Source organism: Ctenopharyngodon idella, chromosome 2 (genome assembly GCF_019924925.1).
Source record: "Ctenopharyngodon idella isolate HZGC_01 chromosome 2, HZGC01, whole genome shotgun sequence".
Lineage (NCBI taxonomy): Eukaryota > Metazoa > Chordata > Actinopteri > Cypriniformes > Xenocyprididae > Ctenopharyngodon > Ctenopharyngodon idella.
The window spans coordinates 31,782,417-31,794,991 of record NC_067221.1 but is presented as its reverse complement, the minus strand read 5'-3'; the positions used below and the strand labels follow the sequence as shown (position 1 = coordinate 31,794,991).

The 12,575-nt window shown below is 36.0% G+C and overlaps 1 protein-coding gene across 2 annotated transcripts in view; it reads right to left on the bottom strand.

Moving 5' to 3' along the window:
* cacna1eb (calcium channel, voltage-dependent, R type, alpha 1E subunit b) overlaps positions 1-12,575 on the bottom strand; it is a 120,765-nt gene that overhangs the window by 18,193 nt on the left and 89,997 nt on the right. For both annotated transcript variants that reach the window (XM_051876205.1, XM_051876213.1), the window contains 11 exons: positions 10,962-11,058; positions 9,026-9,186; positions 8,143-8,280; positions 4,899-5,100; positions 4,462-4,626; positions 4,155-4,265; positions 3,961-4,041; positions 3,616-3,735; positions 3,138-3,203; positions 1,299-1,390; positions 431-605 (listed from right to left, as the gene is read on the bottom strand). In XM_051876205.1, coding sequence (XP_051732165.1) covers positions 431-605; positions 1,299-1,390; positions 3,138-3,203; positions 3,616-3,735; positions 3,961-4,041; positions 4,155-4,265; positions 4,462-4,626; positions 4,899-5,100; positions 8,143-8,280; positions 9,026-9,186; positions 10,962-11,058 — 1,408 coding nt within the window. The remainder of the gene's footprint in view (positions 1-430; positions 606-1,298; positions 1,391-3,137; positions 3,204-3,615; positions 3,736-3,960; positions 4,042-4,154; positions 4,266-4,461; positions 4,627-4,898; positions 5,101-8,142; positions 8,281-9,025; positions 9,187-10,961; positions 11,059-12,575) is intronic.

Sequence of the window (12,575 nt, the reverse complement as noted above, 5' to 3'; positions counted from 1 at the left end):
CCAATAGTAAAAGATAAAATCCACAAGAGTAATTCAATGACTTTCCGAAAAAGGAAAATAATACAGAGAGTTTTATTAAGGTTGTCATACCCAAGCAAAATGTCAAATTTTCCATCACTCCCTCAGCTGCTGAATTAGAAACACTCATGCAGCAGCATTAACTAGTTTTCTGAAATGTAATGCCAAGGTAATAAAACACAAAGTACAGTGTTATAGATGTACAATAAAAAAAAAAAAAAAAAAAAAAAAAAAATTTTTTTACGAAGTTAAGTTACGATGTTGGAAATGCATCATCACAGTCTGGGAAAAGGGTCCATTACTATTTTTTTGTGGCTATAATTTAAACTTAAGGCATAAATACAAATAAATATAACAGTGAGTGGGTTAAGATGTTTCAGTGGGTTAAGACAACATGTTGATAAATTATTACCAAAAATGAGCTGAAAAAGATGAAGGAAACAAAATAGAAATAGGCAAAGTCAGTGCCACAGCCCCCTTCATGATCTGGAGAAACGAAAGGTGGTACTATTGAAGGGTCCAGTTCACACTCCTTCCCTCCTAGACATGAGAGCATGATCTCTTGCCAAGACTCTCCAGTGGCACTTCTGCAAGAAGCAAAATAATATATCTACCCAGGAATGAGTGAGCCAAACACTACACTGAAACACCTCTCAATTAAAGGAGTAGTTCACCCAAAAATGACAATTCTGCCTTTATTTACTCATCCTCAAGTTATTTTTCAGTGGAACATACAAGGAGAATATTTGAATCTGCATTTTTTATCCTGTACAATAACAGTTCATAGTGACCATGGACAAACTATACCATAAAAGTACAATATAATAATAATAAAAATGGTCTTGTTATTTGATTCCCCTTACGTGATCCCTTACGTGATCCTTTAACTAACTTATTTAGTAAATTCCAGAGAAAGTCTTGTAGAAATGATGACTGAATTTTCATTTGGGGGTGAACTAAAATGAAAGTTAACATTACAGCTTTTATCATATATTTGGGCACCATAATATTTTCTAAACTATACATTTTACTAAAGAAAGAATATGATACAATATTGTGTCCCACAATGCCTTCATTTATCATTATATTATGACGTGTTCAGTTCAAATAAATCTACAATTGAAATTTCTACATCGTAATATTTTTAACCATAAAAAAAGATTTATTACAAAGCTTAAAAAGCATTTGCATTTAAAATACTACCCATAAGTCAAATTATTCACAATAGTAGTAAATTCTACTAAAAAATAATAAAATATATTTAAATTTGGTGATCTTACCTAAAGAGCAGCATCAAGGCACCAAAGAAAGTCTTGAAATTGTTGTGTTGATTAATGTGGGTTTCATCATTCAATTTAATATTCCCAAACACCTAAAGAATCAAAATATAAAAGATTATCAGAATCAGATGTACTTTCCACACACGCATTTCAAATTTTATATCACACTTTGTAGAGACTGAGCTTCCAAAATACAAGTACATTCTGAAGTTTAGGGAAGTGTTCAGCTAATAACATTAAATTACAAAATTAGGTGTGGTTGCAGGAAAGGAGAGAGTTGAAGTGTGGATCTAGATGCAGCAGTATTTATTTAATGAAAACAGAAACACTCTGAAACACAGGGAAACAGAAATACAGGAAAACCACAGGAGTATGTCAAACCAACACTACAAAGACGAGAACAGACAAAAGACTGAACCAAACGGGGCATATATGGCAGGTGAACACGATCAGTAACTAGGCAACCAACAAGAACACAGTCAGAAACCTAAGAAACAGTTATGCATGTAACAGCTCTCCTAGAAGGAGGGAAACAAAGTACAACATGATTATGGGATATCATGCTCTCGTGTAATTCACTGAAGACCCCTCTATTGACACCTGAAAGGCCAATGCCACATGATGACATGGGTCGACGTTCCCACCCTCCCACCCGCCAAGCATCCCACAAAGTGAGGCCCAGTGGTGTTGTAACTCTGAGCTGTACGATTCAGTCAGTACACTTGGTACAACACATGATTATGGGACGTGCATTCACGGCCAGCAAAGACTGCTGAACTAAAACAGAAGGGCCAGTAGTTACTAGCACAGCTACTCTGACTATTCTTCCATGATAAAGAAACAAACAGGCTAGTATATAGTCCTGCGGTAAGAACTGACTGAACAACCTCACAGTGGTAACATCCAACCGACAAAACCACACAAAAAGTATGGACAGCTGGCAGCCACACAAATATCCCCCACAGACATCCCTATAAATAATGCCCAGGATGTCGCCACCTCTCTCGTAGAGTCTCATTGTGTGTTCAGACTTAGAGCCTGAACACACGATGGTGTTACTGTCACATACCTGTCGGTATATAGTTCATTTCCATCCCCAGAAATAAAATCCTCTGGCAAGGAATAAGAGAGCTCTTTCTGAGATTTATAAGGAACCCTAGAGCCTGTAAATGGGTGACAAGCACTTGTCTCTGAGACATTGTCTGATCCCTGCTGTCCATGGCTGAAAACAGATCGTCTAAATTGGCAAACGCATGTGCCTTGACAGTGAAGTGGGGCCAATGCTGCTTCCATGCACTTTGTAAAAATGCGTGAAGCTAGGGACAAGCGCTAGCTTGTTAGCACCCCAAGCACTAGGTCTTGGCACTGCGCTTGGTGAAGCAGAGGCTGATCTTTTGCCAGATGCTGTCGGGAAGAAGGCCTGAACCGCGGGTGTGCAACCGATTGCACTAGTCTGCTCATCCTCTTTGGCATAGAATACTTAAAAGTTTATGTTTCTTTGAACAATGCCTGAAACGCACCCAGAGTGTCACCAAAAAGGTCGGAGAGATAGATGCACCTAGGAAGGCATTACGGTCTCTCTTGGGCAAGTTCGCCGAATTGGCCATGCGCCATTGGACCCACGTCACCATGCGCCATTGGCCTTTCAGGCGTGAACAGAGGTGTCTTCAGTGAATCACAGGACAGCACGATATCCCAAAATCATGTTGGACTGAGTATACAGACTGAACAGGAACAAACAATACAGGAACTACGAAATGAACTTCAAAATAGGAGTGACATTTGTGAAGTTTACATCATTTTTGACAACTGCCATACATACTGGTATGAAAAACGTACCTGCATGCCAATAATGGCATAAATGAAGAAAAGCATGGCAATGAGGAGGCAAACATATGGAAGAGCCTGAAACAAGAAGAGAGTGAAAATGTTAATCACATAAAGATGCAGATTCTGTAAAGACAGAACTGAAAACAAGCTGTACCCAAGAAAAAGGTTTGCATACTATTTGAACAGTCAATTTGTTCCTTGATAAGATTTTTTTTTTTTTTTTTCCTTTACAAATAATTTTACACAGATGGTGAATTTCCAGTTGTATGACCAATCTTTTAATTTAATTGATTTAAATGATCGTGTAAAAATCCACAATATGATGGACAGACACTGGTTTGTGAGCAGGTTTTATCCACCTAAACAAAATAGTACAACTATGAAACCTGGAAATCACATTTGTAAAATTACTTGGTGTTTTCCAGGTTTTTCATGACCATGCAAACCCTGAAGGAAAGTGACACATTTAGTGCAAATGTAATTTTACCTTGAAGGACTGAACAAATGTCCACAGCAGAATCCGTATTGTGTAGCCTTGCCTCAACAGTTTAATGAGTCTAGCTGCTCGGAAAAGTTTCAGGAAACTCATATTGATGGTGTTCACAGACTAAATAGAAAGAGAGAGCAAAGCAATTGTGTACATGTAACAAAAGTTACTTGATAGACAATTTATCTTGTTTAAATGATTTTTTAGATATTTTTACTGGAAAAACAAGATAAAAAGAGGGTGGGCAGAGTCAACAAACCATACAAGAGGCCCAGAAACCCTAGCGACAGCAGTGTTACACACTTTTGATTCTTATTCAGACCCATTCACGTGAAATATTTTTACCTGTAAATCTACCACAATTTCCGAAATACTGCCCAGCACAGTGATAAAATCAAAGATGTTCCATGTGTCACGGAAGTAGTTCTGTGGGTGACAACAATGAAAACGATAAACAAGTAAATCAATTCAGATACATTATAGATGTATTCTCCTTTGAAGGACACTCATTAACATCAATGTGATGTCATTAAACTCACCATGAACCCAAAGGCCATGATCTTTAAGATGCATTCCAGAGAGAACAACACAGTGAACGCTGTGTTAAGGTGCTTCAGGACAAGGTCGTAGGCAGCTGGCGCCGAATGGTACTGAAAAGTGTTATGATCATCAAATCAGAAATCCTGTATACACTTAAAAATATTACATTTCAGATATTTCAGCAAGTTGAAGACCATTTAATGGGCACTCAAGTTTTTTCATTCATTATAAAATTAATTAAAATGTAAAAAAAAAAAATTCAATTTACATAATACTTTCCAAGTTATTGTATGTTGAAAGTTATACCTTCATCATGAGAACTACTGTGTTGAGTGCAATCATGACTAGAACTGTGTACTCGAATGATGGCGACACCACAAAGTGCCACAATCGGTACTGGAGGGTCTGCCTGTTCTGAGGCATGTATCTTGTAAGGGGTTTTGCACTGATAGTAAAGTCAATGCATGCCCGCTGGAAGAGTGAGATAAGAAATCAGCGAAGGAACATGTTGGTTAGTACTGCAGATTAGAAACTCAGAACCCTTTACTTATCGTCTTTATTCATTATAATGGTGTTAATATCATTAAATGATGTTAAAGGACAGTTAATAAAATCTAGCAACATGGAAAACATAAAAAAGATTCATGTGTAATCCAGTCTACCGGACAATAAGGTCATACGTATATTTGGCTTATAACTCATTGAATATTATACACATTCGTTGTATATGAATGTATATTCACCTCGTTTTTCTCCAAGTTGCACTCCTCCATCATTTTGTCACCCTGCTCCTGGAATGTGATGATGATGAGAGCAACAAAGATGTTGACAAAAAAGAAGGGAAAAACCACAAAGTATACGACATAGAAAATGGACATCTCCATTCGGTTTCCTCTGCTTGGGCCATGGTCTTCTTCAGTGACATCCACGGAGTGTTGAAGAACTCTGTAGAAAGGAGGGATATGAACTAATTATTAATTCATCCAATGAATTCAACCAATAATGAAAGTCATTTTTTAACGTTCATAATCGCAGCAATATTATTGATTTGAATGCACAGCTTAAAAATGACACTATTGTCTTTTTAGAGCTGTTTTACAGCAGAAGTGAATTCTGTTTGTATCATTGATCATTATTTTCATGTTTATCATAGTAAAGCTGCTTTGAAACAATCTGTATTGTATAAAGCACCATATAAATAATGGTGACTTGACTTGATTCACTTACTGAATATTTTGCCTGTTTTCTTAAAACATGGCTCAATTCTCATAAACCTATGGTGCGTTTTTAACATTTCTGGGGTTCTCAAACGTAGAAGTCGTCATAGTTCGATAAACTACTACAAATATAATTTTGCGTTTAATAACTGTGGAACTTTACTGTTAATAACTGTGGAAACATGTAATCACAGTCTTTAAAAGGGGTTTATTTTTAGTATGTAAAATATGCAGCATTAAATCTCTTCCTGCTTCTTTATAGGCATGCTACACAACCCAAATTGAATTCATCAATGACATTCCACATTATTTCTGTTGCCTTTTTAAACACTGGTCCGTTACATTGCCTATTAAATAAATATCTCTCCACATGGATCCCAAAAGTACATTCGTTTTGGCACTAACCCTGTAACATACAAATCATAACAAACAGAGGTGTCATGATGCCACATTCTGGTTCTAAACCGACGTTTTCCAACAGGTCAAAAATGCAGACTATACTCTAGAAGTTAATTGTGAACTGCTATCTGACACAAAGTCTTCAGACTGCCCATAATCTCTAAACATGATTAAACAAGTTGGCTGGCTGCTCATAGGGACCAATTTGCATGTCTTTGAAAATCTGCCACTAATTACCAGAATTGGAGAAAATCGTTGTATCAAGATAAGATCTGTTATGAAATCCACTCAAAGGTGGGACTTGCAGAACTTGTAAAGGTTTTAGGAAATCTGTGAGCAGTTATCCAGACTGTGCACTGACAGTATATTATTGGACAATTAGTGGCGCCATGGCTCTCATAACTGAATGACTTTGAAGAAATGTTTCTTGTGGAGGCTAATGTTTCTGAGCTCTCTGAATCTACTTCATAAATCAAATGATGCAATGAAGTCATTTAAAGAACAGAGCCTATAAAAATGAATATATATAAATAAATAAAAAATAAATGAAAAGCTTGCTTGCCTTGCAACACTTTGCCACAACTATATAGTTATCTATTAACCACATCCAGAATCTTAAAAATTACAAAGTAGAAGTAAACTGTGATTTGAGTCTATCAAATGGTAGTTTGCCAACACAATCTGACAAATGACAATTTTTTTTTGTATGATCTGCTCACATCCCAGTGACGGTATGTTTAGAGGTGGGGTTAGGGGTGAACCTTCATGCTTACTCTTTTTGATAATTATACATTTTTGTAAGATTCACATTCATCCAAACGTGTAACAGTTACGTTTCCCTGTGATATCATGTTGTAGTTTGCAAGTTGTTTTTATTTATTTATTTATTTATTTATTTTTCAAGCATCTTGGAGAAATTGCCACAGTTCTTTTTTGATTTAGGCTTTAGTCTCAGTTGCTTCTGTCTCTTCATGTAACCCCAGATTGATTTGATGATGATGAGATCATATCTCTGTGTGGGCCATACCATCTGTTGTATGACTACTTTTGTTCATTTAAGAATTTCACTTAAAATATATGCAGTTACAATGTTTGGAAATTCACAGTTGATATTTCCTAATAGTACACTAAAGAAAAACATAAATAACCATCTTAAATCAAATGTTTTTGTGAAGCACCTCAGACTTTTGCACAGCACTTTTACTTATCGAGATTTCAGAAAATTTCTGGAAAAGTTCCGGCAACTGTTGAGTAATTTTGTTCATTCAGCACTGCCAAAGCTTTCACAAAGTGACATCTATTGTGCTTGCAGAGAAGCCCAGCTCTTTCATGTTTGACATTTGCCAGCGTTTCTGGCATTTTGGATCCGATTTGCATTTACACAGAAGGCTCTTTGGCAAATTGACTGCAGTTTTCAAAGCCCAACGGAATCAAAGCGCTATGCTTTGTTGTGTGGCTTTCAGTCCTCTGATTTTAAATAGTTTAAGGAGCACCAAAACCTTGTTAACGTATTAATTTATTTAAAATGAATGAGAACTGTCTCAGTAATTAAAATATGCTAATTTTGTTCACCATAATGTCTTTAAACAGGCAATCATGCACAGAGACATTATCTATACTTGTACATAACTAAACAACTTGAACAAGCAAAAAGCTTCTCTCGCATCTCATGCACATACTGTATGTATTCACCTCTACATGTCCACTTTCCAGCTTTACCGTAACTGAGAATTTTTAGGGCAACCTGTCTGACACCAAAACATAGAGAGCTAAATGTACACTGACACAAATTTCCTTGGCAGATGTGTTATTAATACTCGAAAAGGCAACAAAATAGCCCAGCATTGATGACTCTTCCATCCAGAAAAGTTATCCTTCTCAGATCTCCTCCATGTGCAGAACAATCTTGGGAGCTGACCAAAAATGCATCAAAAGTTGCCAAATGCTCAGTCTTGATGCTCCATAACATACAGTAAGAAACATCCAGGGCTTCCTACAGCCAGTGCTTGAAGTGAAAAAATTAAAGTGCCGGTACTCCCGATGCTCAGTTCAAAACGCGTTCCTGAAGAAGGGAGGGCGCGGAGGGCATCCGTACATGCGTACTGTCGTATACCGGCCCACTTCGAGCACTGCCTATAGCCCTACTTCAAGCCATTTAGATTGACCTAATATATTAACATGCTTATGGAGTGTCTCTTACCATAAAGCAGATTCAGCCTAATAGCAAGACAAACAGAACTACTAATTTTAAATTATAATTAAAGGATGCAGGGGCTGAAGATTTTATGTAAAAACAAAACTTAAAACTTAAGTTCAAAATTAATAAAACATAAAGTCCTGTGCAATACAGTATATAAATAAATGGACATACTGTGGCCAGCCCTCTCCTGTGGACACAGTAAAGAGTGTAAGAAGAGCCCAGAGGACATTATCATAGTGGAACTCGTGTCTCCTCCACTCCCTCTTCTTCACCTCCTTCCTGTCCCTGCCATAGTCAATGTAGTAGCCCCTACACAACACCAAACAATTAAAACAACAGAAAACAAACAAATCAATGAAATGTAACTAAAAACGTACTGACCATTGTACAGGTTAACCAGATTTTTCCTGTACTTTTGAAATACAATAGTTTGATTTACTCTGTAGAAATATTCTAAATAAAAACAGAGGCTCTCTATCCTCTTCCTCTTGCTATGGTAGTGTAGTTTATTTTCCAATTAGCCTGATAGATGAATCTCCAAATTAAGTGTAAGTGTTGTATACTTTCAATCCCACACTATCACAACTGTTTAGGGAATAGAAGGTAAATATCCCTGTAAGCCAATTTTCATTTTCATTTCATTTTTTTTCTACAGTCTACCTATAATGTTAGTAAGGTTTGGTTACACTTAATTTTGATGGTCCTTTTAGACATTCTGTTGACTATTAATAATGTTGCACCTACATGTCAACTAACTCTCATTAGAGTATTAGGTTGAGTATTAGCAGACTGTTAGTGGTAGAGTTAGTAGAATAAGTTGACATGTAGTTGCAAAGTTAATTAAAGTCAGTAAAATGCTGGGGGTCCGTCACAAAGTGGTAGCAGATATTAAGCAGACAGTCTATTAATACTATATTAATACTCAAATGAGAGTTAGTATAATAAAAGTATATAAAAAAGTTTTTCTTGCACTAAAACAGTCATAAATTAGCTTGTTATGAACATTGTCCACCTTCTTTCTGATCATTAACATATGACATATATTTGCACTTACTGGCATTCTTTTTGGGTTCCCATTGAGCCATCAGTACAGTAAAAAAACTTTCCCTTAAAGAGCTGCACTGCAATGACAGCAAAGATGAACATGAAGAGCTTGTAGACGATGAGAATGTTGAAGACGTTCTTCAGGGATGTGACCACACAATCGAACACAGCCTGCATGACATAAAGGGAAGTAATCATTTCTCATAATCATCAACAACAGAAGAAATAATCATCACATTACATATCCCTTCCTAAACAGGTCTTCATACAGCAATGCAAATGGAGTTTCATATGCTACTTTTTGCCATGCACAGTATAACAAGATTGTGGTGAATTTCTGGCATGCTGGTTGCTAAAAGTAATTATATATATATTAATGTTTTTTTGTTTTTTTTTTATTCAGTTTTCACACATCTACATATAGTGATTTGCATCAGATATGGAAAGACTGTCTGTTTGAGCTAGTGATCTAGTGTTTTATCAATTTTCAGACTCCTGAAGATAGTGACAATGTTACACCATAAAGTATGGTTAAAGTATGGTATGGTCATTCCGGAAGATTAACACCTATGAAATCACCACTGCACACAATTGGTTTATGGGTGGGGTTGGGGGTGGACCTTCATGCTTACATTTTTTCTAAAAATTGTACATTCCAGACGAATCCCATCATATGAAAATGCCAGTGCATAAAATAGATACGTTTTCTCATGAGATCAGGTTGGATATTAAGTGAACATGGTGAGTAACTTCATTTGTCTTTGTCATCCCTATCCCCCCAAAGATCTCACAAGATCTCCCATCACTAATTCAATTATGGTTTAGTTAAATGGTCTGATGATAATTCTGAGAATTCTGGCTCTGTATATGTGACTGCATATTGATTTAAAATGAAAAATGTCAAGTACTGCATGTTATATTTAGTCTACATTTAATTATTCACAGAGGGATTACTCATATTTGGACAGCAGAGTGTCCTAATTAATTAATTAATTAAATGGTGTGTGTTTTGTGAGACTGTTTCAAAGGAATATTCTTGGAATATTTCTTGACTAGAGTGTCCAAGTGGTTGAAATACATAACATTATACACACATATAGACTATATACTAAACAATAGAACAATATAAACAACAAAGTAGAATAAACAGACTTTAAAAAAATTAACAACAGCATAGCATTTTTAATAAAACAATAGTTATTTAATTTAAGGTAATTATAGATCAGGGTAGTACAGTATATGTACTGATTGTAATTTCAATCATTACAACTCTCAGAATAGTTTTAGCATTTTATTGAATATGACAATACTAATGTACAGTATTTGGTCTTGGCAGACTAGATCTGCTACACTGGTGCTGCAGCTGTTGATTATTGCTGCTGCAGAGCAAGTATGGACTTGCTACTGCCAACACAAACACACTGCTGTGAGCATGTAAGATATGCTGCTGCTGCATAAATAGACATGCATGAATCCTGTAGCAGATCTAGGCAGGTGGAGCTGGGGGAGGTGGAGGGTTTTAGAGGAACTCTGATAGCATGCTACAGGACCAGCTCACAGCAAACACTGAACCAGACTATTTAAATGTTGAGCAAGCAATCTCATTAGCTGCAGGATCAGCAGAGGCCAATCAGCTTCATGCAGTAATGATGCAATTGCTCGCAGAATGCATGTAAAGGACCTATCAGCCTGTGCCCTCTAGAGTTTCATGACTGAAGTATATATTTAGGAGAGAGATATATCTGTATCCTGGACATCTACAAAGGGGGACAGGAACTCTAAAAGGGGGGCCTAACCCACCCCATCTGGAAAACACCAGGCTATAGATATTCTTATGGGCGAATACTGGTGCTTGTTAGTAACAGAACCAAGTAGGCACACTGAATAAAAGGCAGAATATAGAGGGATGGAAAGCATGATCTGAACAGTGTAAAAAGAGCAGATACCTTGAGCTTTGGAAGTCTTTTGATGGTCTTGAGAGGGCGAAGAACTCTGAGAACCCGCAAGGACTTAATGGTCTTTATGTCTCTGCCTTTGTTGTTTCTGTGATTAACAAAACATATTATACTGAGGTAAAAATGTTTTTTATTTGTTTGTTTGATTGTTTTTTTCTTTTTATGAAAGAAAAAGATGCCCGCACAGTAGATATTAGGGCTGTCAATAAATAAAACATTGCAATTAATCGCACATGTAAGCCCCCAAATTAAAAATAAAGGTTTTACATAAGTAACTGCTCTTTTGAAAAATATATTTAAAAATGATGAAAATTCACATCAGTAACACAATAAAGTCTTTTTATTTTGCATGGAGCCGGTTGCATGGGAGCCAACATGTTGAGATTACATGACCAGCTGAATACTACTCACTTTATCTTGCTAACCTCATTTTAATGGATGCTTTTACTTATAAAGATAATCTTTGTTTGCTGTGAATTGCATGCTGAAAGTTGAATTGGTAACTGAATGTTTTGCATTAGCATCCATGCCGCTAGGTGTCAATATAAGCCGTTTGACATATTGCCAGCATATCAAACGAAAACCTTAGGTACACTGATAATACGGCATCATTTTAAAGTCAGCGTTTGAAAAGGTGTCTTGAGACCCCCAACTTTTTGTTTTATTCCGCAAATCTGCTTTTGAATGCAAGAATGCGTCCTCTGTGAGCAGCTTCTTACTAATTCTTTCAAAAACATGAAGGTAGCTCTTCAAGCTAGAACTGCTTTGATGGTAGGAAAATTTCTTATTATGAAATGTACTTATGGGCAAGAGGTCTAATGAATTGTTTATTGTTTTTAAATAATGAATCACGATAAATTGATAAAAGTTAAATTGACAGCCGTAATACATAATGCATAACCTAATAAAATCTATGTATGGCTGAAATACTGAGAGAATGAATAAAAAAATAAAAATACGTTAGTTAATGCAAACATGGATCAGACATCACTATATTAACACACACAGACACACACACGGACACAAATAAATGATCGGTGGCATCCGAATTGATATTAAAATGGACAGACCATAAGACAAATGAGAAGCATTTGCTGTTACCCCATTAAATTCCTGGAAGCCACAGAGATACAATCCAAAACAATAACAGAAGCATAAAAAGAGAAAGAACATATGAACATCTCAAGTGTGTGTAAAGTCATTAAATAATCAAGTGGCTGAGCTGAACCAGAGCATATGTAAGAAAGTCTGGAATATCCTTTTATAAAAATACTTTCTTAAATAACAACACAAATATGCTCTTTTTTTTTTTTTTTTTAGATAAAATGACCAGGATAACATGTTATGACCCTTAACATTTGTGTAAATTGTGAGTTATCTGCTTATACATTTTTTTGTACATATGTCTAATGCTAGGCAGTGATTTTATGGTTTCTCTCAATTGTTTCCCAAATAGACTCTAAAAATTAGGACACCATCATTCAACTTAAATATATATTATCTAAAATAGCTTAAGATCATATTTTACATATATTCTTCAAAATGGCTAGCATAAATCAGAAAGTAACTATATATGTGTGGCTTTCATCTCTGTTTGTATGTATA